Consider the following 27,313-nt stretch of genomic DNA (forward strand, 5'->3'; position numbering starts at 1 on the left):
ACAGCTGTTTTAATTCAAGTCACATATGGGAGAATGGGGACAGTGGAGCATAGCCATCCTGGAAGAAAATACATGTTCATTCACTTTCCAGCCATCTGAGGAAACAAACAGACCAAATGAGTTCAGATTCCATCCTGTGGACTTTGGGTACCCAAGAAACAGGGGCATGACATCATCTGGCGGAAAGGAGACAGCAACTTGTACAGCCTCTGTAGTGCTGTAAGAAACTGTCACTTCTCTACACAGTGGGGAAGTTCCTAAGAAAAAAACCCGACAAGTCAGTTACTGCTTACAATGTGTAATTGTCCAAAAGTTGCAAGAAAGTACATGGAAGATACAGCACTCCAAAAGCTAATCAGAAATTTTTTCTCCAGATGTCAGTTAATAGTGGTAGAAGACATGGACCCACACTGTGGACACAGGACTTAAAGGAGCAGGTGGGGCCACCAGCGAGTTTGATTTACCAAATCTGCGTCACCCCACGCCGAACCCCAAATGAGTTGCTTATTTCTTTAAGGCATTGGCAGGTTTTCCCCCCAGGCTGCATATGCCAAACCGCAGCTAAAAGCTTACCACTTAACCACGGAAAGAAAATCTTGAAAGCGATTCATGAGTCTACACCGAAAACACTACAGCTATAATTAAATCAACTCTTAAAGCAGCATAACTCTTTTTAGGGCTGAAATTGCACTCCTTACTTTAAGCATCGTTGGAGAAAGAGGAGGAGAGAGTTTGAGTGGAACCCTTAAAACATTTTCATGTGAAGGTTTGGAAACTCCTTTCAACGTACTAAACATTCACCAAGGCTTCCTGCGAGCGCTGGAGTTTGTCCTTTCGCTGCTGGCTGAATTCTCATCCCGCCTGACCTCCAGCAGCCGGCTGAGGGCCCGTCCCCAACCCGGCAGCAGCTGTGCTGTGGGGAAGGGCGGCAGCGGGGCTGCAGGCGGGCGCAGCCCGGCGCCCGCAGAGCCCTGAGGGGCAGCGCGCAACAGCCGCGGCGCCGCCCGCCCGACGCGCCCCTGCGGCCCCGGAGCACCTGCGGCCCCGGAGCACCTGCGGCCCCGCGCCCGGCGGGCAGCCCCGGGGCACCTGCGCCCCCGCGCCCGTGCTGCGGGCGGGTCACGGCCGGGGCTCCCCCAGGCGGCCTGCGCCCGTTCCCCGCGGTTCGCCCGCCCCCCACCGCGCCACTCCCCGTCCCTCCTCCCCTCCCGCAGCCGCCCCCCTCTCCCGGTCCCGCGGAGCGGCGCGGAGCCCCCGCGGCATGGCGGGGCGGGCGGCCGCGCTGCGGCTGTGCGCGGCGGCGGCGGTGCTGTGCGCGGCGGCGGCGGTGCTGTGCGCGGCGGCGGCGGAGCTGCGGCTGACCCTGCTGCACACCAACGACGTGCACGGGCGGGTGGAGGCGCAGGGCGCGGGGACGCGGAGCTGCGCGGGCGCGGAGGGGACGGCGGGCTGCTTCGGCGGCGTGGCGCGCCGTGCGGCGCGGGTGGCGGCGGCGAGGGCCGGGCACCGCAACGTGCTGCTGCTGGACGCCGGGGACCAGTACCAGGGCACGGTGTGGTTCTCCCGCTTCAGGGGCCGGGAGGCGGTCCACTTCATGAACCTCCTGCGCTACGATGCCATGGTAAAGCGGGCCGGGGGAGGCGGCGAGCGGCGCGGTGGGGGGCTGCCGCCCCCTGGGTGCTGGGTCTGTGCCCCCCTTTCCTCCCCTGCCGCCGTTTCTTGCGTTGCCGCTCTCTTGAGTGTGCAGCGTTGCACGGGGAAGGCTGTAGGACGCGCTAAAACCGTGGCCGGAGGCGGCCGGGAGGTAAGCGAGGAGAAGAGAAGCAACGTGCTTGGCGAGGGGGACCCGGCCGGGTGAAGTCGTGAGCTGGCAGCCAGAAACCGGGAGCTGATGCCAAGGCTGCACCCAAGGAAAACCAGCGATGCAGGGGCAGAGCTCCCCTTGGCGGGGCGGGCAGCGGGCTGGACGGGCTCTGTTGGAGACGGTCAGCAGAGGCATGGAAGCCAGCCTGGCAAAGCCGGGTGAGGAGCCTGGCCTGCGATAGAGGGATTAGCCCTGGCTGAGGCTCACGGCTTGCCCCGCTGGCTTCGGTCCAGCGGCAAGGGACAGATGGCACATGTTGGTAGTGCTGTTTTGAAGGGTGAGGATTTTTGGTTTTCATCAGTCCCATCCTGGTCGTGTCCAGTCCCACCAGAGCTGTGATCATGATGCGGTTTGGGGGGCTCTGTGTGTGTGGCACAGGGACTGTAACAACACCTTTGTGAGGGAGCTCGTTGAGACAGTGCCAGTCCTACACCTTTACTCTGTACTCTGTCTCCTTTGGTTGTCCAAGTGCTCAGAGGGAGGTAGAAGAATTTGAGAATGAGATTGGGGAATGTCATTCCATGTTCTTAAATCTTTTGTCTCAGGGCAATAGCCTATTAATATATAAAGAATTATCATGGCTTGTTTTGCTTGCATACAACCCCAGAAAGGTGAGAGAGATTAGTTATGTCTGAGATTGACTGTGTGCTTATTTCATCCCAATTCACATCTTGAGAGGAAAACCTTCTGTGCATCTCACATCCTCTGTCTTCATCTTCTTTGCTTTCTCTGGAAAGATGGCCCTTTCCCAGGTAGCAGTGGCTTCACCCGTTTCTTCCCTCTGCCTCAGAACAGCTATGGAAGGCAAAGGGATGCTCCAGTGCGCTCTCCTAAGCTGAACACACTTCATACTACACATACAGGTCTATGAAGGATACTGCTCCCTGTGCACGTGGCCTAATGAACGGTTTCCTAATTGCAAACCTAACATTAACAAGGTTTTTCCTCCCAGTGGTGATGGGCAGGAGTGTGTGCATTCAGGTCTCATCCTGACTGAGAGCTGGGGGAGCACTTTGGGCTTCTGCAATGCAGAAATCGCTCGAGGTAGTTTTTCTTACCTTTCTTCCAAAAACTTGCTGCTGACTGTTGTTTTCTGGCTTGCGTTTCCTGGTTTGACTGGTTCATGGGGAGGCTGGGAGCTTGTAGAGTTCCTGATCATATCACAAGAAGAAATTCTTTCAGGCAGCATCAGCAGCATTGAACTAATGCTCAGTTTTAGAAACATGTTATGTAGGAAGCATCTGCTGAATATTTAGGAGATCCAGTGAGCTTTTGCATTAGAATAAGATTAAAAAATCAATTCCACACCATACTGGCTAGCCAGAGCCTTGCACTGGAGGCTAATGCCTTAGGTGAATTAGTCAACCACTTGCTGTCTGTGGAAGTCCTGCATATTATAGTTTGAATAGTCAGTGGATAGAAAGGGACAGGATAGACTTGAGAAGCTACAGACACTTCAGCGCCTTTCCTCTGCTACCAGAGAGCCTGAGAACAGATGCTGAGTGTTGGGCAGTGCTGCAGCATCCTTTTTGGTTCTTCTGTCAGTGGACCATGCAGTGGGGGTGATGGCGGGGGAGGGGGGGGGGGGGGAGCACAGGGAGCAAGAGCCACCACGCTGCAGAAGGGTGAGCTAGTGTTTCTTTAAGCTAAATTTGGGAAGTCACATCCCTAACTGAAGGGGTTAGGATTACTCAAGTGGTTAGAAGTGTGATACAGGAGTAGGATTACAAACAGGATAGAAGAGGGAACATGAATTACAGAAGGTGTTACAGCATGGGGCAGGAGCCATAGGAGGATTTAGGGCAGCCTGCCAGCAGTAGAGGTTTGTTCTACGAATGGGACAGGTTTCCTTTTTTTAGGTTTGCCCTTTTCTCATTTATGCGCGTTATCACCTGAAGCCTATTTTCTCCTGTTTAGCTAGGTATTGCCTTCCAAATTTTCTTGGTGCTAGCCTTGCTTTTTGGTGTAATGAAAACCGATATCCAAATTAAGTACTGCAAAGGCAGCAGTTAGAGGGATGATGGAAGTCTTCTAGTTTTACTTACAAGTTGCATCCTTCTGCTAATTTGTATCCTGATTTTGAAATATTTTTAGCCTAGTTTCTTGTGAAAAGGATGATTATATGATCTTATGCTGTGTGTCTGAATATTTGTGTTTATTCCTCCTTGTGACTTACACTTAATGTTGGCCGATGGATTCAGCTTTGGTGAAGGGACGTTGCACAGGTACAGAGTCCTAGAAGCTCTGGGCATAAGGGTAGTTAGGTACAGGAACCCAAAATGGCCCACATCTTCCTCCCCAGAGGAGAAGCTGCATCAAAAATTAAACTGTATTATTAACCACAAGTGACTTCTCATGAACGACTTTACCCACACCATGGGAAAAGTTTTGCTCAAAGCTTGTATCCTAATGGACATGAAATAGTCCAAATGCAAGATACAAGTCAAAAGAAAAATTTCTTAAGTGGTTCTTTTTGCAAGTTTTATTTGCAACCTTTTTGGGGGATGTTTAATTGTATATTTAGGAGGAACAGAAGGCATATGCATCAGGCAAAAGGAAATAGCTTGTTACCATTCTGAGACACTCTGCCAGTCTGTGGATATCTTTTCAGAACATCAGTCAGCATCAGAATGAATTTCCTTAAAGTGTTATTCTTTATTGTTATTTATTTTTTTACAGCAAATTAGATTGCAGTTAGAATACAGTTAGAAATGGAATATAGTTGGGGTGCATTGTACCTTCCCAAGTCAGGATTTTCTTAAAGATAGTTCTTGGTTCTTTTGGAAAAGTGCCCCAGCGGTGTGCAAACAACTTGGCTCCTTCCCCAGTGCTGAGTAGTGTTCTCACTAGCATCAATGAGAGAAGTTGGTTGCCAATGCAAGTTAATGCCAATATCCTGATTTTGCCAGGGGGCCATTGGCTGCCTGCCTATGGGGATCAGAGGAGTCAGGAGCCTTTGTCTCCCTCCCCAAAAGAAAGATGTTGCCAATCAGTTGGTTGAAATACTGAGCTTCTGTGCCTGTAGTGGCTTCAAGGTCCTGCTTGGGCTGGAACGTGATCAGGGTTAATATAATCTGTTAGAGGAATAAAAGTTGGAACAAACGCATAGGAGTTGTTTATCTAAGGAGAGCAGAGAGATACATAAGTCTTTTTAGATGATGAATGTGACTTTCCCCACTTGATCTTCAGAATGATATGAGCACGCTTTTGTCTGCGAGAGTCGGCCCATTGGCTTCAGCACCCCTTTCATGCTTTGCTCCAGCTGCCACCTGAAAACTTGTACCAAGTTACCATGTACCAAGTTAAGACTATTACCGTGTTTCTATAGCTATATCTTTTCCTTCACTAACACCTAAATATGCTGCAAGGTTCTTGCCTATATTGTACTTTCGCAGGGTTGCTGCCTAGGGAGGTTTTTCTGGCTGTCAGCAAACCTGCAGGCACAGGCATGTGGTGACTTAAGCTGAGTGTGAAAAAGGGGTGGGTAGGAGGAAGTTCCATGGTCCTTTAGGGTAAGTCGATTTTTGTCTGCTTAGTCAGCCTAGAACAACTAAACATTCTCATCTTGTTGGAGTTACCTTGCTAATAAACTCTCATTTTGTGTGACGGTCTTAGCACTTTACAGTGTTCTGCACACCGCTACTGTGGATTGTCTATGGCGATTAGCTGATAAACACTGGACCTTCTACTAGGTCACAATATTGATAATGGCTCAAAAATGGTATTTCTTGTTACATATTAAAGCACACAGGAACTCTTACTAGATGTGAACTAAATGTGTTTAAAAAACCTGTAGTCCAAGCACAGGCTCTTAAAATTCATGTTTTATGCAAAGATAACAAATACTGTCTTTGACATTTAACGTTTTCTTCAGCATTTTTTTAAAAAAGTATTTTCTGTACACAAAATACATGTTTTCCTTTGTGGTTACTGCAAATCCTCTTTCTTGCAGTTACAGGATGAACCCAGTGGATTTTAATCTGGTATATGATTACAAACACTTGTTAGGTTTTAGATTTTGACTGTTCACATCTGTGTTGATGTAAGAGTCTGAAAAGCAAAAAGCTAAACCTAATAAACCCCAACCATTTCTGTGTTCATGAGAAACAATGTGCTGTTTTAGACAAGATAGGGTTTTCTCCCCTAGAACACAGACTTTGGTTTTTCAGACATACTCTCGTGAAGGGTATATAAGGTATTTAGACTGAATACTGGAGGAAGGGTCTTATATTTTCTTCTTGCTTTTTACAGGCTTTGGGAAACCATGAGTTTGATGGAGGTGTGAGCGGATTATTAGATCCTCTTCTTAAAAATGCTAATTTTACAATCCTGAGTGCAAACATTAAGGGGAAAACCCCACTAGGAAATGAAATGATGAAATATGTTAAACCTTTTAAAATAATACGTTTTGACTCAGAATCGGTAGGAATTGTTGGATACACTACAAAGGAAACTTCTTTTCTTTCACAGCCAGGTATGTTTTCTTTCTTATATAAGTTTATATCCTTTGTTACTATTTTATTACTTGCCCACTTGTTTGAATCCAAAGATGAATGTTTGCACCTGAAAAGTGAGGAGTTTGTTGTTTTATCAGTATTTACTTGTATTATTCAACTTTGTAACTGCCTGATTTTTAAACTGGAAAAGGCTTGTCAACATTAAAAGCGGTTTTCGTAGAGACCTGAGTTACTTAGGATCACTGAACTATCTAAGAATATAAGAACGTCAGCGAGATTGCAGGAGAGCTGGGGAGTAGCTTTGGGGGTTTTATTGTTGTTTGGGTTTTAAATTTTGTATTATTTTATATTTTATTGTCATTTATCCATTTAAACAAATGTTAGAACATCAATACAGCTTGTCTCTAGAGTGAAATGTGTTCAAACCAAGACATTTCTGTGTGTGTTGAAATGTTGCTCTTGGATGCCTGCATGCTCAAGCCTTAGTAAAAGCAAGGAAAGCTTCATATGTGTTTTTCAAGCAGAAGTTGCCCAAGATGTTTTTAGCCTCTCAGATATTTCCAGAAATTAGACTACACAAGGAACAGCCATTCAACTTTTACCACAATTGCTTCATTCATGAGTAAAATTAGAGTTGATGAGGAAAAAGACTTCTCAATTTCTGACTGTTTTTTGGAACATTTAAGGGTTTGGGTTTGTTGAGGGTTTGGTTTTTAGTAAAATAAAATGGTCTACTGGAATGAAAAACACGTTTAAATCAGGTGAAGGAGGTCTGAGTCACTGCCTCACCGGTGAAAGTTCAGCCCCCCTCTGACAAAATCAGACTTTCTTCCCTGGTTTTTGCAGTAGGGATGCACTAAGCACCGGTGTAATACTTTTTCCACAATGAAAAAAACCTTCATATTATTACTTCATTTTCCATGGCTTAGTAATAAAGAAGTAATGCGTAGTTCTCTTGAGAAAAAGAATATTCAATACTTTGAGGAAGTATTAGAATATAAAACTGTTCCTTCTGTGCTTTTTAATTCTTATGCTGTATGTTTAAACTATCAGGAAGTGGACGTCTGAGGTCAGAATAGACTTCTGTATCTCACTTCTATTTTACGGTTACGTGTTTTTAGAGTCCTTTTTTCTCCCCCAGTGAGAAACCAAATTTATCTGTATTTTGTGTAGGCAATAGAATTTCATCTGTGTTTGAGGGCATGAGGGTAGATATCACTTGACACCACGCTAAGTTTGAAAAATTGAGAGACAACCAATATTGTTCATCATTAAGGGTTAATAAAATAATCTCTGCTCTTATTCCGAACAGCCATGTTGGAGTGGTGAGGCCGTCAAATTAACTTTCTTTCAAATAAGTATACTAGAAGAGAATCCAGATAGTGTTGAAATGATTCTCGGAAATGTTTAAATACATTTCCAATAACATCTAGACATCGTACTGAATGCCTCCGTATGCTGAGACATTATAACAGATGTTATAACCACAACTAGAAAAACAGCATTAAAAGGGAAGGCTTATTAGCTCCGTAGATGGACCTGAAGCAGCCCTAAGCTAAGTATATCCCACAGTGTAATTGAGCAGCAAGCAGGGAGAATTCTAACAGCAACGTTCATAGGGATCAGAGTTTTTATAATTTCTCACTTTTCCTTCTCAGTGTGTAGAGGAACATTTGGAAGCTTTGAAAATGTGAATTCAGGATATGATGTTAATACAACTCAGTGACTATATATCCCCCATGACCTAGCAGTCCTTCAGACTGATAAAATCATGGCAGAGGTGGGTCAGTGGCTAAATAGTTATCAACCTAATTCCTTAATTTAGTGAATAAGTTACATTCCAAACTTTAAGTTCAGCATCTTCCTTATCTCCATACACTTCTTCCAGATGATTCAGTTTTCTCAGACTCAGCAGCAATTCAATTGCTTTGGCATGCTGTACACACTTAGAGCATTCTCAAGGCAAATAGGAAGCTTGAAAATGCTGAGATGTGAATTCCTACGTAACTTCTTGTGGAAGTCTTTTTTGAGTGTGATTTCTTCTGTTGTTAATTCTCAGGAACTTCCACAGAATCATGAAATTACAACTTGTACTTTTCATAGTCTGCTTAAAACAGCTACCAACGTACTTGAACAGAGTATAAAGTCCTTGAATCTCAGTGTTTGTGTTGTGAAGGAAGTTAATCTCTGCTGAAGGTCCTGTTAATGTTACTGTTTGGAAACTGTAGGACTGGGAAACTCTTAGCGCAATTTATAGATTACAGCCAATTGGCAGTTTTTCTCAAGTTCCCCTGTTTTGCTGTATACAACTATCTCAGCTGAATGCTTTTCCACATCCTGCAAGAATTGTTCATAACTTGGCACATAGAGTTGTCTGTGTATTTGCTTTGCACTGATAATACCAAGACCAGCTTTCTAGTATTTGATGGTAGCAGCTCACTTGCTTTAGTTCTGCAACGATGTTTTAAACCCCATGAAATAGTTGATGTCTTTATTCGTCCTGAGAGATGCTACGTACACATTTGGTGCTATGAAATAATACATCTCATTTAGTCCGCTGTCTTTTTGTATTAAGTGGAAACCCAAAGCTACTTACTCTGTAACGCTACAGGCAGCAAAATATTTACTAAAACTACCAACTTGGCAGAGTTTTCTAAAAAGGAATTTTAATTTCCATTTATTCCACTCTATTCTGGCTAGCTTGCATAATATTTTTAATATGGAGCCATTTCTTTTTCCTTGTTCATTTATAGCACAGTTTGGATGTTTTATCTGAAACACTACCCCATCTAAAAAGAGAAGAGGATGTCATGTCAGTTTAACGCCTTGAAAGAGAGGTGAAAAAAAAGAGACATGAGCAATAACTAACACTTAAATAGACACTTTATTTCAATTCAGATTGTTTTGAAAAATGTGCAGATGAGTGCTAAGCAGTATGTTGCTTTTTTTCTGGTTTCGTAGAGAAATGAGCGCTGCATGATTTCGCTTACAGTTTCCCACTGTATAACTTTTGAATCTGGTGGCCCATTTCCACTCAGTTAAATCAAGCGCTCAGATGACTGGGATGCAAAGCTGTGTGAGATGCCACGGCTAGGTCGCAGAGAGGGGGTGCGAGAAGCCCCTGCAGCCCGCAAGCAGGAATCCCTTTCTGAGGGCGAGGTGGGCAGCAGGCAGTGGCTGGGTGGCTGGGTTGGCGGTGCCCTGCCGTAACCGTCCCGGGGGAGAGATGGATTTACTGGCACAGGACAGGCCTTGTTTTTTCCCCTCATTATGAAAGTAGGCTTGTTTTAATGAGGGGGAACAGAGCTGGTGCTGGTGGGGAGGGTTTGGTTATCGTGGGCCACCTGGCTGCATGCCATGGGAGAAGTTAGCCTGCGGGCAACTGCGGGCTAGCACAGCTCGTCGGTGGCTCGCTCTTGCTCTTTGTTTAGAGAGCTGAGCCCTCTTTACAGAACTGGTCCCCACACCGTGGTGTGCATGGCTGTCGTAGCTGGTCCGTGGGTGGTGAGATGAGCACGCGAGAGGCCTGCAGTCAAGGAGCGTTCCTCAGATTTCCTCTTTAGCCACTAGTTCTGGCCAGGCCCAGATTCTGTCAAGCACAAGATGTATAAAGAGGGGTGGGCTGCGGCCGGTGGCTTCCTTCAGCCTGGAGAAGGAAGGCTAAGGGGGAACACTAAGTGCAGTCTGCCATTGTCTTAAGGGGGTTTATAGAGAACAGAGGGACAGACTCTTCCCAGAGGGGCACAGAGAAAGGACAAGAAACAATGGGCTCAAGCAGTACCACAGGAAATTATGGTGGGACATAAGGAAAAAATTTGCCACGGTAAGAGTGGTTAAGCCACGAAACAGGTTGCCCAGAGAGGTTGTGGAATTTCGCCTTGCTTGGACGAGAGCCTGAGCGTCCTCATCTGGCTTGGAGTTCCTGCTCTGAGCAGGTTTTGGGCTAGATGGCCCCTGGTGGTCCCTTCCAACCTCAATTAACTTATGATTCTTTGATTCTAAGAAGAGGTCCACGGGAAGAAAATGTGGGGATGCATGCACAATTCACTCCACAATGTGCATAACAGAGATTCCCTCTGGCAGTAACTGAACTATTCAATGGGCGTGGTGGTGAACCAGTTTATGTAACCCTCTTTTATCTCTTCCATTGTAGCAGCTTCCTCTTTATTTCCTGAAACGTTTTGCACTGGATTGTGGATTCGTTTCGCTTCTCCCTTTGTTATGAAATAATGTAAATCTTTTGACTCAAAAGGCGTATTTCAAAATGGCTTGATCAAAAAACTCTGCAGGAAGGAGAGGTAGAGCAGGGGATTGGTAGAAATGTTACTTGGTTGTCTTCACCGGAAACTTTTGGATTACAATTTGTTGACTTGTTTGTAAACTCTATTCTCAAAACTTTGACAAAGAAATTAGCCTTTTACATAGGAAGTCCTTTTGTGCAACCCAAAACACTGTGCCCAGGATAAAAGTACATGTTTGTCTAGTGCTGTTGTAACTATTTGTCATGTTAGTAGAGTTTCAGCAGGCACAGAAACCAGGCAGAAAAGTGGTGAGTTTCCCAACATTGTGGTCTGGAAAAGGTTTCTCTTTTCCAGGCTTTCTGTTCTTTATGTTCTTATTTCAGCATGGTAGCTCAGTTGTGTACTGTGCTGTATCGGTGTTACTGAGAGTGGGTCACATTAGGTGAGATAATATGTGCAAAAAGGCAATTTAGAGTTTAGTGTAGGACTTTGAAGAAACTGCTGTTTAAAGCAGGGTGGGTGGGTGTGTGTGCTGTAGTGGGAAGGGAAAGAACAAAATGAGTGTGGAGTAAGAGAGAGATTAAACTCAGGAGAAGATAGAAGATCTCAAAAATATTATTTGAGAAAAAAACAACTTTCTAGTACAATACAAATGTTTATACTCACATATATTTAGTTTCCCTTCTTTAGTTAAATAATAAAAGCCATTTAATTTGATCCCACAATTGGTGTCACTAGAATTTTTTTATGGAGTTACAACTTGTTTACTATAGGCAGATACATACAGCTCAGGTCAGGAATGTTGTATTAGTCTAAGCACACAGGTGCTCCTGAGAGACCGGAGAAAATCAAATTCGATCAGGAGCTTGAACCAACTACAGGCCTTTGAAAGCTACTGACATTTAAAGTTCCACTAATTATACAAAATAGTATCTGATATAAATTCTTTTTTTAAAAACTAGTAATTAAGGTACTTTGTAAATACATTCATGTTTGTTTTTTGTTTGTTTTTTTTAAAGGGGGTGATGTAATCTTTGAAGATGAAATTGAATCACTGCAAGTACAAGTGAATGAACTCACTGCTATGGGAGTGAACAAAATAATTGCACTAGGACATTCTGGGTTTACTGTGGACAAAGATATTGCCCAGAAAGTGAAAGGAGTGGATGTTGTAATTGGAGGACATACAAACACATTTCTCTATACAGGTATTTTACTTCTTGCTAAAATGTTGCTTCTAAAGCAAAGCTGAAACTCTTTCTTTTTAAACTGAGAGAAGTTCCACAAATATATTTTACTGCTGGCTGTACCGGGCAAGATTCATAGCTAGTACCTATCTATAACTTCCATAAGAAACTAAATTAAAACAGTCCGTGAGCAAGAAGTGCCCTGACTCGCTGAGAGGTTCCATAATGCTGTGGATCTTTGAGGTGACCTATACAAAGTGGGACAGAGGAGCAAAGATGGTAATACTGGTAAATTACTGCCAAACATGTTTTACCTGTTTCAAGTGCACACATACAAAGGAGTAAATGAGATGTTTACATTTAAACTTGTGTGTGACTTAACCAAAAAAATCAATCATATAAGAATTCAGAAGTAATACTGACGTTGATTTTCTGTAGAATCTGATTCTGTATTCATAGGTCTCCATAAGCTTTGCCATTAAAAATCTTTTCCCAAGTTTTCACTTCGGACTTTATTGTTTTCCCTAGAGGTAGACATCATTGCAGAGATAAACATTGTTGATCTGATTTCTTACGCAGCAATGCTACTTTAGGAAAAAAAACCTGCCATCAGCAGCTTCTCCAGTGCTGCTGCCTTCCGTATGTTGATTTATAAGGACACAAGTAGAAGAAAGGCTGATGGGTGAGGTTTTTTTAAACCATCAGAGATAGATCATTAAATTTAGCAGAAACTTCATTAACTGGTGGAGACTGTAACAGGAGCTTTCTGTAATTTTCAGCAAAATTTCCCTTGTGCCCTAGTCACAGCGATAGCACCATGTACCCTAGGAACTCAACCACTTAAAGGTTTTGCACTGTCCATTTCATCCTCTCCTCTCTCTGCTCATCTTCTCCCACTTTCTCATGCTTTTTTTTTTTTTTGGTCTTATCTGGGCTCTTCACCTTTTACTATCCCACTTGTTAAACAGTTGCATGCTACAGTTATACATTGAACAGCTGGGGATATCTCTTGAATTTGGCCTCAGGGAATAACTTTGATCACTAAGCTGGAACATTGACATGCCTACCTACAAGTCAAGAGGCTGCACTTCAGCATAGGGGTGCAGCAGAGGAGTGGCCAAACTGGAACAGACAACAGGACTGACCATCCCAATTTTTTGTCTCCAAGAGTCACCAAGGGGGAGCTGTGAGAGAGCAGTGGACAGGTCTGTGGACGTGCTGTATTCAGATCTGCCGCAGCCTCCCACCACCTTGCAGTTCAGGGACTTCCCAAGCCAGAAGTGGTGTCTTGGTATTTTCTTGCCCCCACTGGAACTTCTCTTCCCTGAACTTGCCCCATCTCCTCTTGACTGCCTTCAGCCTTCACAACAGCCAGTGGCAGGGTGTTCCACCACTGACCTGCACATCCTGCTGAGATGAGAGACCAAAAAACCTGGGTCTTTTGTCCTTGTGCTGCCTGCTGCCCACTGGTGGCATTTTTTAGCAACTTTATTGAATTATTTCTGAGATGGGAAAATCAAGGATGCACGCAGTATTCAAAGTGTGCATTCATCATGGGTTATCCAGACTCTTTTGCACAGGTCAGTGCCTGTAGACACTTTGTGCCTTGAGGTGGTAGTCAAAATGCTCTATTGGGTGTGGTCCAAAGAGGTGCCACTCTTCCTAACTTGCAAGCATGATCTGAAGTGCTCCAGGAGTTGAGATACCCGAGTTCACAACTTGTCTAGATCTGTAGGAGTTCACGTGCACATCTCTTGTCATCCCAGAGAGTACCCAGCTCTCAGACTAGACTAGGTCTAGCTGTTCCATCTTTCCCCATTTGAAGATGTACAAGATTCACAAGGCAAGACGGAGCACACAGGATGGGACTGCAGTCCTTGGGTTAAAGTCCTCAGCAGGTTCTGGTCCATTTTTCAAGGGATGCACTGTTTTGATAAAACAAGTCTGTTTGGTTGTTTTTTTTTTTTAACATTGGACAGTTGAGAAAAATAAAAAAATAAGAAGAAATATCTGGGGGAGATAACATCCAAAAATATGTATCCACTTATTTAGTCAAAATATGTTTTGTGACAGAATGTGGTCCGAGTCTATAATTTTTATTCCAATTGCTGAGAAGCACTTGCTGCTCTGCCCAGGAGCACCATGCGTGCGTTTGTGAACTGTTCCTTTCCGAGCCAAAGCTGTCAGCCAACATTCACAATGAAATAGCCACATCTATGGAGGTGATTTGACTGCAGAGTAAACCATCTAATTTTAAGTGTCTGCGTGTGTTTCTATGTGTACATTAGGCCTATAAATTCTCATTTAAACAAAGAGATGTAATCAATAACTGGCAGCAGAATCTGGGAAAATGTTTCAACTTGGTTTGCATGGGTTAGTACCAACTTATCAGCTGAATCTCTGGCTGTCATGGAAGTCGAGAGACATACTCCCATGCAGACACCTCTGCAGAGATATCTTGATCTAAGGGCCTAACCTTGGACTAATCCAACCTATCTGTCTCTAAGACGTTTGCAAATCTCCAGTTTATACACAGATCATGCAGCAAATGTCTTGACTTGTTCAAGTGTGCTTTGGGTTGTAGAAGTGATTCAAACAGTAATGGTAGTTTTAGGGTAGAGTATTTTAATCACTGTTTTTCATCAGAAGGGATGTTCTGGCAACACAGTGTATTAGCTAAAACAAGGAAACAGGAAAGTATTATACATTCTTCAGTTACCCGGTATGAATTTGTACATTTGTAATGGAACAGCATCTTGCCCTTTGACTGAGATGTATGCATGAGTTTTGTGTGCATAAATCCTGCAGGATTCTCGTTGGCTGCAGGATTTCGTAAATTCTTCTGAAAATAAATATTGAATAGTGCAGAGGTACCAACAAGAAACCGACTCTGTCAGCCAGGCTGAAAGTAGAAAAACTAGTTCTCCGGTAAATTTGGTTCAGCTTGTAGTTTGTTACAGCCGTTCTCCCTGGAGGAGGATCAGAGATAAATATGAATCATACTTGAGTTCTAGGAGGAACATTTGTCATGCCGCTTATTGCAGGATTTCGTATTACATAAACAACTGTAAATGGAGGGAAACGGGTTGTTCTGTGAGCAGTGGAGTGAAAATCCTGCTTTCCTCTGGATCCGTGTCCTCTGCGGCTGCCCTCCCGTGCCCCTGCCCCACTGGCACCCAGCCATCACTGGCACAGGGGTGGGAAGTGCCGCCGGCTGTGGGACAGGAGCGAGCAGTCGGCTCTGAGGGGGCTCTGCAGTGGGGCCGGCCATGCAGCCCATGACGCCTTTCAGAGCTGGTGCTGGAATAGAAATATTGATAGGAGTAACAGGGGGGAGCCAAACTGCTCCGATAATATTGTCAAGGAGACAGGGAGAAGGCTGGTACCCTTGTGACAAGAGCTGGGCTGTGCACTTTGCTGCTTTCCTCCCCTGAGTGGTTTCTAAATCCTGCGGTAGCCTATACCGATTAAGACGAGATCTCTTTCTTTTTCTGTAAATGCCTTGCTTTAATCTTCCAAGTGTTGCATCTAGTCACCCTTCAGACTTTGCAGGTTAATGAGTTTTAAATCCATGACCACATAACTCTAATGGTAATGAAGTTTGCTTTTGCAGAGGGTTTGCAGCCTGTCTGAAATTTTGGAGGCTAAGTTTGATGTAGTTGATAAAACAATCAGTTGGGTAGATGCACCGATTCATGGAACTGGTTCTTGGCATTCTGACTGCAGATTATCAATAAAAATGGTTTAGACTTTTTCTTATCAAGAAGTTCTTTGTATGTCTTACTAACATTCTCATTTTCTATCCAATGCAGAATAATGTAGCATGAAGGCTTAACAATAAACTTTTCAGCCAGACGCTGGTATGTGTGCGTTACTGAGAGGTTTGGATTGCAGTAATTGGAATGAAAAGTTCCTTTGTTGCTATTGTGACATGATGTCACGGACTAGTGTGCTGTCACAACTTAAAAAACACTGTGGCAGTTATTAGAGCCCATGCCTGAAAACAGCGTTGTCTGTTACAAAATAACATAACTGAACAATCAAATGTGTGCTTGTCATCCAATACGTTCATTGTTGTTTCTGCTTCGTACCCTCTTCGGATTTTTTTCTGAGGCTGAGAAACGTCTGATGTGGCGTTTTAGTAATTCCTTGAAGGTCACATGAGCTGAAGACCTGCTTTACACGCGTGTTTTGTGCAGGCACCCCACCCTCTACTGAACAGCCAGCTGGCCCGTATCCATTCATGGTTGACTCAGATGATGGGAGAAAGGTGCCAGTTGTACAAGCTTATGCTTATGGAAAGTACCTCGGTTACCTAAATGTTACATTTGACGAGAAAGGAAACGTAGTTGAAGCGGTTGGAAACCCCGTTCTGCTGGACAGCAGTGTTCCTGAAGGTACGTGGGCTAGATTTTTGAATTTGCCTGCAGCACTCTACTACGAGTGTTACTACGTTAAATACACAGTACGACGTGGAAGGAGAACTGGGATTTCTTCCTGAGCTTGCTGTCCCCTCGGTGTAGGGTTCAGGCTGTGTCACAGTCGTACCCGTTTGCCTTTGTTTCTCTTTCTGAACAGTGGCCTTTGAATATACACAAATTTAGTGTATGTTTTTTATAGGAACTCTGGTGATGCGCTACCTCACCATTTAGCAGAGCCCGTTTCAGCTAGTCCTGTAATTATGATTTAAAACGTTTTGAGGACTAATTTACACTGTTTTGCCAGAGGTTGGGTTCTTCAGAGCAGAGTTTAGGGCAACATAGGAAAGTGGAAATGTTCCACAAAAAAATTGAATATGCTGGCAATGTGCAGATCCAATATAGAAACCCACGACTTCTTGTTTTCAGTGCTGAGTGTTCAGTGTTTCAGCTCTGAAACATTTCAAGAACTGGGAGGAGGAGAGGCTCTCTGTTGTTTTCTGTTCATAACTATTCAAACTCTTTTACCTGCTTTTTGTCAGCTCTGTAATTACCTGGAGCTGGTTCTTTAGTCTTTGTTTCTTGTCCAGTGTTTGCTGTATGAAGCTCTGAGCTTTTATCAGACTTTCTAGGTTCTACCAGAGTTTTTATAAAATCAATCCTTTAAAAATTATTTGTTTAGAGATATTCTTATCTACTGTGTTATTCTCTATGTTATTCTCAGTGATCTGTTAATGTAATGAGACGATGTAAAGAGACTTTGCATTCTCTCTCTGATGTCAATAAAGGTTCTGTTAATGTAATGAGATGATGTAAAGAGACTTTGCATTCTCTCTCTGATGTCAGTAAAAGTTCAGTAAAAATTCAGATACGTAGGTGCTCTTGTTCTATAAATGTTGCCATTGCTGACAGTTCTGTGGCAAATTGCTTAAAACTAATCGCTGATATAAAACAGTTGTGGCATTATCTGTCTGTATATACAATCTCTGTATGTGGGTTTTTTTCTGAAAGAACTAGATTTGTACCTGGCAGATAGATATGCACAGAGGATTAATTTCTATAAAGTTTTTATTCCTTAACATTGATATTTGAGCTAGTATGCCTTTTAGCACTACCTTAAAGGGGAGGAAGCTATAAATAGGAAAAAAAAAAGATACGCTGTCAAATAAAGACCAAGCTCATTTGTATATTAAAAATTCTCTCACCTATCAAGGTAGGTGCTAGAAACCCCATCAATCAGAGGTTAGAGCTGGACTGGGCAAAAATATTTTTACCTGTTACAGAGGAGATAACCTTGCTGTGGCACAGGGATGGCTTGTTCACGTGACTGTTGTGTCCTACCTGCTTCCTTTCCAGGGTTTTTTTAAAGTGAGTGTAGATATTGTGTTGCTTGAAGAGCCTTTAGGGAAAGTGTAACTTTTTAGGATTATGAAGAGCCAGGTTTTTTTCCCTAAGCTCTGTATTCATTGAAGTGTCACTAATGTGAGATATGTACGATGCTTATTTTACACTTTTATACTGCTTTATAGATGAGCACATTAAAGAAGAAGTGGAAAAATGGAGGAAAAACCTTGGGAACTATTCTCAAGAAATTGGAAAAACTAGTGTTTACCTGAACGGTACAAGCCAAGCATGCCGTTTCCAAGAATGTAACATGGGAAATTTGCTCTGTGATGCTGTGGTAAGATGTTGCTACTACAGGTGGCAATCACGTCTGAGTGTTACTCCAGAGCTATTAGATAAACGCTCCCCAGCTCCACACTGTCAGCACGTGGGCTCTGTGTCGCTTTCCAACACCGTAACATCTAGCGTGTCCCTAGAAAGATCTGGCAGAAGCAGGGCTGTAAGTGAATCTTGCTGTATACAGTAAGGAGCAGTTTACTCTTTGTGTATATCCTCATATAGAGAACAGCTTGTTCACAGCTGGCTCTGAGGCTGCAGTTTCAAGAGACATAGCAGTCTGATCTAAGAGCCCGTTCCTCAAGGGAGGAGGAGAGCCTGGCTTCCCTCCCCCTCCCCTGTCCTGCTACCAGCCCCCTGCTCACAGCACTTACACTCGCTGGGCTCTGCGGTCACTGCTTTTTAACGCACTAGCCCAGGAAAAAAAAAAAAAACCAAACAAAAACCGTGGGTAGTTTTCTGCAAAGTTACTCATACGAATTGTCCCCCTTGAAGAGCCCAAAAGGTGCCAGCTGAAGCAAAGGAGGGGGAAAGGCCACACACACAGCCAGGCACAGAAGAGCTAAAAGCCCCCAGCACCCCGAGCCAGATGGAGCCACTGGCCCCTGCTGCGTCCTGACAGTATCGCTGGGCTTTAACAGTCATGTAACACCAGAAAGTCTCTTTATGAGAAGTCACTTCCAGTTTTTAAACTAGCTGGTTTTGATTGTTTTACTGTCCCGCAGCAGCACTGTTTCCTTTCGGTGCTCCAGGGAAAAACGTTGCTAATGTGGCCGTTTCCAGAAAATTAGCATTGCCATAAATGTCCAGCAGCATTGCCACAAAGTCAGGAGCCAATTAATAAGAATGAATTTTCATTTAGATATGTCCCCAAAGCTGTTTATCCAGTCCATGTGATCTCTTTTATTGTAATCCTTAAAATAGTTCATAGTTCATGGTATAATTTGCAAATTTGATTTGGGAATTCTGCATACAGTTCTACTAAAATTGCAGCACCTTGCTTTTTCTTCGTGCTAGAATCGGTTATATTTTTAGTTGACAAACGTGATCAAATGCTTTGGCAATTTTCAGCCTTAAAGAAAGTAACTCCATACTCTTTCAGGTGTCTGTAGTTTTTCTTGCTGTACATTTTGTCTTGGGAGGTCATATTCTACTTTAGTTAAACTGATGTTTCTAGACAACCATCTGCAGTCACCAGTGGACACACAGATTACCCTTCATGTTCTTTGCCTCACCAGTTCTACACTTGCTTTCCTCTCACCTGCCGTGCATTCAGGGGCATCAAGGTGAAAAACAGCCTGTTCCACGGGCTTTAGTATTTAGAGTTGTCCTGGGAAATGTAGAGACTGAGAAATTTAGAAGATTGATTGAGTGGTTGTACTGGGTCGAAACAGAGGTCCATTTAGTTCAGTGATGCTTCTCCAACAGTAGCCCAGAATCTCAGAATAAAAGGTTGACAGACCCAGATGGCATTTTACAAAGGACTTTAAAGGAACTCAAATGTGAAAAGGCTGTGACGTTGCTAACAGTACTGTGTGAGCCCTTGCTTTAAACTGCCTCCGCTCAGAACTGGAGACTTGCAATCCCTTCGTTGATTATGAGTTACAAACTGCAGAATATCTCACAGATCTGGCCATAGAGAGTAACTTTGAAGTTGATGTCAAAGAACATATAAAACCTTTTTTGTCTCTTTTCAGTCTCAGGTTGTATTGGATGTAAATTTCCAGAGCCTAGACTAAGTGAAGATTAAAAATCAGTTTAAACATTTTCCTTTGGTAGCTTTATGAGAACGTCAGACGTCCGGGTAAAAAGTCGTGGAACCATGTTTCGATGTGCATCCTGAATGGAGGTGGGATACGGTCACCCATTGATGAAGAGAGCACTAACGGTATGTAAAATTACAAGCTCGATGACAGCTTTATCTGGAAGGGAGAATCAAGTTACCAAGCAAGTGTGAATACAGTGTTAGGTATGAGCTTGTTTTGATGGGATTTGCGTAGTGTTTGGAAGCGATTTCAAACTTTCTCAAGTGGTTATCCATCATTACAGCACGACTGCCCTCAGGCTGACATTAATAAAATTTACTAGCATTGTTTGCACACAATGCTTTTTATAATTTCCTTCTGTCCTTGGAAAAAAGCGGATATTCTTCACCACCTACTGTAGAGTGTCATCCGGTGTGGCCACTGGGAGCCTTCTGTTGTCTGCTGTAGAATAAGTAAATTCTGGGGTTTTTCTGAATGCTAAGGTTTTACAGTTTTTATTTTCCTGTTGTCACATAAACGAAACCTGAAATCAAACACCTTTTTCTGTTTAGCTAAATCTTTGTGTAGGACTATGTAAGTAAATCTTAAAGCGATTGGAAAAATTGCTTGACTTAGTAAGAATAGCTGTGTTTCTTCTTCATCTTAGGTTGGCGGTTTGTGATCTCTTCCGCTAGAGTTACTTGAATAGCAATACCTGCAGTTACATCACACTCGGATTTATTGGTGTTGATACTTGATAAAGATGCAGGTTCTTCGATTGGGACAATGTGTGTGATTCTCACCTCTAGTGGCCCTCGTTTTCTTAAATTGTATTTGCCACGTTCCTTGTCAAAAATGTGCTGTTAAACAATCCTAAAATAATTTTGTAAACTTAGAAAGAAAGAAGTAAATAAAGTCTCATTCCCCCAGGTAGCATTACTGTGGAAGATTTGCTTTCTGTTTTGCCATTTGGAGGTCGTTTCGATTTGGTAAGAGTAAAAGGCTCCACTCTGAAAGAAGCTTTTGAGCACAGTGTGCACAGATACGGAAGAGGGAGCGGAGAGCTGCTGCAGGTTGGAGGTACGTTTTCTTCTTTCCTCGTCTCGGTTTTCCAAACCAGCCATCCCTTCTGCTGGCCTTGTTTGTGTCACTCCTGGAAGCCTCTGTAAGAATGGAAATCAAGTCGGCCTTACACCTTAGCCCCGTGCCTCGCACATGCCAGCTAACTAATGCTGTGTATCGTGTGTACGTTTAATTGAGCTGCTGCAGCACGCCGGCCATCGCTGTTCCCTTCCGCACAGACAGCATTCCCAGTTGTTTCAGTAACCTGTAACGGCAGCAGTTTAACACTTCACTTAGCTACAGGAAGATGTAATTGAGTGTAGCTGTAACACAGTAACAGCTACAACAAACTCTGGGTTTTGCTTCTTCACTGCCAGTCTACCTGAAATCCCGGACGGGATGCCTCTGCCGGTTATTGCCAAATGTCAGCTTATCAGAATCTTTTTGTGCGATTGTCTGATGATTGCTGACTGTTCTAGGGGTAGTCCAAGTGGGCTATGGAATTGCTTTAGTGAATTTCTAAATAATGTAGGGATGAACAGTTAATGTTAAAAAACCCTATGCATTTCTTGAATTGCAGCTTCCCATATGTTTATCCAGACGTGTACTTAGCTACAGTCATGTTTATTCCTGGTCTCTCTGTGATGCAGTGCAGGTTTTATTGTTTATTTAGCAGAAAAACTAAACTTCAGGGGCGGGGGCTGATGGATTTCCCCCCCTTCCTGCCTCTCCCCCCGCGTAGCCTGGCGATGGGGGCACTACCCCGTGCAATCTAGGATCCCCGCAGGCCAAGGACACAACCCGTGTCTCACCAGTAAGTTAACCGTGCTCTTAGGAACCACTAAGGTAAAGCAGGAGCAGCCCCTCTGCTTGCTGCCTTCTCGCAGAACCAGAAGGTAACCAGGGGACTGGACAGGGTTCAGGAGAGAAGATCCAGGGCAGGAAGAGGGGCAGGGCTGGCAGAGCCTCTCTGCTCTGGATGAGCTGAAGTGCCTCCTGATCAGCAAATCCGTGGCAGTGCTGTTCTAGGGGCCCAGGCGTCCCCAGGCCTGGAAACCGCAACTTCCAGCCCTGCCCTGGCTTGCTTTTTTCGGGACAGTACCTATTATCCGTAATAGCTGCTAAGTTAGGGTGGCTGGCTGGCTTTAAAAGAAGTCATTTCAGGCGACAAGCCAGGGGAATGAAAAAATGTATGACTACAGAAATAAGGGAAGGTATTTTTGTCTTGCAGTATCCTAATCCCATGACTAGTCATTTCCTTCTGTGGAACAGTGACGAGAACAGTCAGATAAGTAACTGAGGCGGGGCAGTGCTTCGGTAATTCTCTAATCTCATGAATTTTCTTGCCATAAAAGTTCAGTAGTGTGCAAGAAAAATGGGGTGTTAACCGGTATAATTCAGAATGATACAACCTCTCAGTCACAGAAGCTAATGTAAAGAATCAGCTGAAGATGGTGGAGGACGGTGCTTCTAGCCCTGTGTGTTCCATAGACGGAGTGGCATTCAAACGTGTATTTTTGTAGGCATCCATGTGGTCTACGATCTCTCCAGAGCCCCAGGAAGCAGAGTTATGAACTTAGAAGTGCTTTGCACCGCCTGCCGCGTCCCAGCCTATGTCCCCCTCCAGATGGATGAAATATACAATGTGACTCTTCCATCCTATATGTTATTTGGAGGAGATGGCTACCATATGCTGAAAGACAAAAATCTGGGGTACACTAAAGGTAAGTATGGGCACCAACAGGGTAGCAGACAAACAATTCCCAGAAGTTAAAAGATCTTCTTGTAGTACAAGTCTCAGGCTTGTTGCTTTTACTGTAGAGATTAAATTTGCTTCTAATCTGACTGCTCTGGATGGCTAGTTTTGGTCGTAGCCAGCAACTATATTCTTCTTCAGTTAAATCACAAAAACTTCAAAGAGAAACTGAGCCGTACCAATTTAGCACTGCTTAGAGAGCAGTTCTGAGGTCATGATAAATCAGAAAAGAAGCAAAAAAACACATGGTGGAGAGTTCGTATCATGTGTCCTACCTTGCACTTGTACTCCTTACTAAACAATGCATCAAAAAGAAAGGTGCTATTTTATTTAGACCTTATTTTTCCACTGTATAGAGAGAGGTATTTGTGAAGATAGAATCGTTACCTCTGCTACTAAAGGACATGCAGCTCAGGCAAGCAACACAGAGGGCGAGGGGAAAGTTGCTGACTTGCTCTGCGGCAACGAGCCTGCCCCTCTGCAAGCCGTGGGACTCTCGCAAGTTGTGCAGGCAGCAGCATGCTGGAGAGGTGGAGAGGAGGCGTTTTGTAATGCTGGCTTAAGATCCTCTGAAGTTGCACGCAAACGGTTAGAAATGCAGCATTCATACAATTGACACACATCTTTAGGCCAAAGGGAAACTTGGAAAAAATTTTGAGATTACATTTCGTTATTTCTGAAAACAGAAAAAGGATGTAGTGCTGTATTTAAAAAAAAAAAAAAAATATCTTCTAGGAACATATCTACATTTTGCAGAACTTCGATTTCCTATGTTCTGCTTCTGGATGGTAAAAGAGTTCTTTTATCAAAAAAAGAATTCCCCTATGGACCTTTGTTACAGACTGGTTTTGTGGTTCTACAGAGTATTTCAATTTAAAGTTGAGTCTTACAGGTAGGACTGGTGTTTTTACATCAAATTCAGCCTACAGCTTGTACATTTGGGAAGGCTGTAGTTTTCATTAAATAGCGGTGTGTGCAGAAACAAATTCACATAGAGAGAAATCATTAGGAATAACAGAAGAAAAAACTTGAAAGGTTCTGGTAAAGGCTCCCAGTAGAGCAGAGGGGCAAAACAGTAATTACTTTTAAGGTGGAAGTGTTGTACTTCAGGGTTGTAAGAGCTTGGATCTTGCAATTACAAAGAGCTTGCGACATGGTTGCCAGCAGGGACCGAGGAGGGTGTGTCTGACTGCAGAAAATCCGCGTCATACTTCTGTGTGCACACACTAGAAATAATTCTTTAAAAAAAAAAAGTAAACCTAAATTTGAAAAGGTGTAAGCGATAGCTTTGCCACATCTATAACAAACAAACAGGTGGGAGACAGTCTACCTAAATCTGACTGGAAGTGTTATCAGTCAGTTACTTATTGGAACAGATGCAAAACAACAAAGCCAGACAATGCAAAGAGTATTCTTGTCTGGGTAAAATGTGAGTTGCAACCAAAAATTCTGGTTACAAACCACCACAGATACTTTACCCATGCACAAGAAAACTCTCCACACCCCTGCGCTGCCTTGATGGGTACCGATTCAGCATGGAAGCCATAGAAATCACTTCAAGACTTGAGCTAAAACTGCAATTTTAGACAGGTTCTTAAATTTTGATTAAGAGCAAAGCTGCTGCAGAGAACATGTTTGTGGGGGTTTTTTTTGTTGGTTTTTTTTTTTTTTTTGTCTGTTTAGGTGAACCTGATATTGAGGTTGTTTCCCGTTACCTTCAGAGAATGAAGAGAGTTTACCCAGCAGTTGAAGGTCGAATAAAGTTTTCTTCTGGAAGTCTTATTGAAGCAAGCCTTACCCTGATTTCTGTATTGATCACTGTAATATTCTTGCATACTTGATTTTTGGTCACTGTGTGTTTGTTTGGATGGAGGCAGGAGGAGAGATGATGCTGATGAAGGGAAAAGAGAAAAGTTCTCTTTTCTACACCTGAAAATGAACAAGTGTGTAGGTTTCTGCACGTCAGCAGTAAGCAGCACAAGCCATTGTCTTTGAAGAGTCTTTAAGATACAAGAAAATACACAGCGCAAGCTCCGCATTAAGAGTCATTGAAGCACACTGTGCAGAATGAGTTGACAGAATTCGTGACTTCTCTTAGTCTGAAGCAGCAGGTACCCACAGGGCAGTTCCAGGTTTCAAGAAGCAAAGTTTCCAGTGAATACTAATGCTCCATCGTAAAACCACCACACTCACCCAAATGGGGTATTTTTAACTTGTAAAATTCTTTTACCCGCTTTAGATATTGAGTTGATTCCAGTAATGTAAAGCTTCTAGAAATGGATTTATTATAGGTGTATATACCTTTCTTTGATTTCTGCTCAGCGTTAAAGCTTTCAGTCTAATAATTCTGCTTCGCTTCCAGTCATATTTATCATACCTGCACCAGTGCCTGAAAGACCTGGATTAACCTCAGTGTCGTTCAAAGTATGAAGTCTGTTTACATGCAATTATTTTTTTTCCCATTTGACTTTTGAAGATGCAACATCTCACTTATTAATGGAAAACATAAAGGATGTGATGAAAGCTTAGTTTTATTTTGATCATTTATAACAAATTGAATATATACAATTCAATTTGAATATATTCAAATTGAATATATACAATTGGGGACTGTATCTAGAGTGAGAACACAATCTATGACTGCGTTTCATATAAATATGCTCACTTTTAAACCTTTTTCCGAAGACCAAAGCACAGGACTCCTGCCCATTACCCTATTTGTGACGTTCAGAGGGAATGCTGGATACATGCAGCGACTCCTGCAGCGCTGTGGCATCCTTTGGAAGTAGTCCAGCAATGGGGCTTTTTGCAGCATAACCTGGCTTTGTGACACTTGTGATCATAACTCAAAAGCCCGTCCCTGCTATGGAAAGACCGTGTTTAAAAAATACACAGTTGTAAGAGGCTAATGAGTATAAAATCAGAACACATTAAATGCTAAGTGTACGTTTCTGTACAATTTATCGAGAAGTGATGGCTTATAAATGAGTGCAAACGATTTTTTTTCTACAATTGTTCACATTTGTAATTTCAACATCAATGTGTTTCCGTATTGTTTACTGCTGTATTAAACTGCCTATCGGTGTTTTGAATAAACCAGCTTTGTTTTTCTGGAAAGCGTACTATACTTCTTCAGACCAAAGCTACTCACCTCTTAAATTCACTGCACCTGCAGATTTCAAGGAGGAGGTGCATTAAGATAAACACTCAGTACGTTTAAATTTCAAGACCCCATTATTTTCCACATAAATTCAAGGGTTGTGCCTGAAAAGATCTGGGCTACGCAGCGGCATTAGGTAAGTTGTGTTAGAACGGGGAGACAAACACCAACTGACCTTGACACACTACTAGTTACAACACGGCATCGATTGATTTGTCACTACCAGTCCCTAAAGTTGTTAATTTACAGAGTGGTCTTCCTCCAATCAATGTAATACCAGTAACGAAGAGTGCGCTTACAGGCCAAGCTGCACCTGCACACCAGTTTTGAAGAGGTAACAAATCCTTTGGCATACCCAGAAAGAAATAACACTTCAGCCTTCTTTTGACAAACAGAAGGAAAAGGTCTGCAGAAATAATACAGATAATGCAAGCTGTATTGACAACACTAATACTGCATTAGGTTGTTCGTAAAAAAGGAGTGGGTGTTGTCTGAAAAGAAAAATTAAAATAGCCCTGTATTGTTCTGCAAGTAAAACTTGTTAAAAATGCAAGCACGGAAGTCCCTTTCGAAGTCTCATAAAAAGGCTAGGGCAACAAATTAAGATTTACAGGAAAAATCTCCCATGCATTTTTTTATACTAATACATTTTTAGAGAAGGCTATGAACACTCACATCTTCTTTTCTAAGCCTGTAAAGAAAGCATGTCAGAAAAAACCCGACAGAACCTAGGAAAAAAGCAGAAAAATAAAGCCTATGGTAAAAGTCTAACTTTTTTGACCACTTTTCACACCCATTATTATTTTAAGAGTCCTTTAGATCTGAAGGTCAGCTATTAAATAAACTAAATCACACATGTGGTCTTCCACGCTCACAGGAAGCGCAAAAGCCAAAGATAGTTCTGAGACTTATTTGTATGCAATAGATTCAATCGTGTAATTTTGTTTCAAAAAAATTAGTAAGATTTGTCGAGACAGTTAAAAATACCTCCATGGGACCATTGTGCAACTTCTTCCAAACAATTTTTCTACATAACCTTTAAGGAAGACAACAGTAATTGCTCTTTTAGCAAAGCATATATTGGCTGATCTCCCAGATGTCTTATTTTATGTCATCCTGTAATTTCACATGCGGAGATTTTGGGGAAATTAACTTGACTTTTACTGATAACAGCTAAAACAAATTTTAAATAAAAAGTACAGATACATTATTTACTTGTAATTGGTATTAAATTTTAATGTCTTTATTGCATAAAGATTTTTTTAGAACTTAATTTTTATGTTATTTACAAGAAAATATACAATGCAAGGCTAAAACGTCACATGTCCATTACAACAGTGCACAGCAGATGTCTCTGCTGGGTGTCCAGCAAGGTCCCTGCATTCACATCCAGCACGACACAGAGCTGGCCTCCTTCGGACCCTGTCAAACAGTTACAGACAAAAAAAAAAATATTACTTGCTATGTTTGAAAACACGTATTTACATAGGAATGACTGAACTGAGCTGTAATGATGAATGGTATTTGGAAACATCCACTTGAAACCAGACTTAGGAGAAAATAAGGCTACCGCTTTCAGGTTTTTAATACCATTTCTCAGAATAGGTCTTTTCTCCTTCCTCTGGGAGTTCTCATCTCCCCATTCCTAATGACTAAACACAGTTTTCTTAACACAGCGGTTTTCTGATCTGGAAATGGCACTCACATGGTATTTTTTTCATCTGGACTTCTTTCCTCCCTCTC

The 27,313-nt window shown here is 42.8% G+C and overlaps 2 protein-coding genes across 5 annotated transcripts in view; one reads left to right on the forward strand and one right to left on the reverse strand.

The window, feature by feature from the left end:
* Window positions 1–1,314: 1,314 nt before the first annotated feature.
* Window positions 1,315–27,034, forward strand: NT5E (5'-nucleotidase ecto). Its single transcript, XM_037393171.1, has 9 exons — window positions 1,315–1,621; window positions 6,116–6,338; window positions 11,582–11,770; window positions 15,949–16,146; window positions 17,697–17,848; window positions 19,627–19,735; window positions 20,523–20,672; window positions 22,178–22,378; window positions 24,094–27,034. The coding sequence occupies exons 1-9, from the start codon at window positions 1,595–1,597 to the stop codon at window positions 24,249–24,251; spliced, it is 1,407 nt and encodes a 468-aa protein (XP_037249068.1). The 5' UTR covers window positions 1,315–1,594; the 3' UTR covers window positions 24,252–27,034.
* The window catches only part of SNX14 (sorting nexin 14), a 65,451-nt gene continuing 64,461 nt past the window's right edge, over window positions 26,324–27,313 (reverse strand). For 2 of the 4 annotated variants that reach the window (XM_037393163.1, XM_037393164.1), the window contains exon 30: window positions 26,787–26,992. In XM_037393163.1, the coding sequence (XP_037249060.1) occupies window positions 26,954–26,992 (39 nt within the window). In that variant the 3' untranslated portion in view covers window positions 26,787–26,953. Of the gene's footprint in view, window positions 26,993–27,313 lie in introns of all 4 variants that reach the window. The other 2 variants (XM_037393160.1, XM_037393161.1) reach the window with 2 other exon arrangements.

The sequence above is a fragment of the Falco rusticolus genome, chromosome 6 (genome assembly GCF_015220075.1).
Source record: "Falco rusticolus isolate bFalRus1 chromosome 6, bFalRus1.pri, whole genome shotgun sequence".
NCBI classification, from domain to species: Eukaryota; Metazoa; Chordata; class Aves; order Falconiformes; family Falconidae; genus Falco; species Falco rusticolus.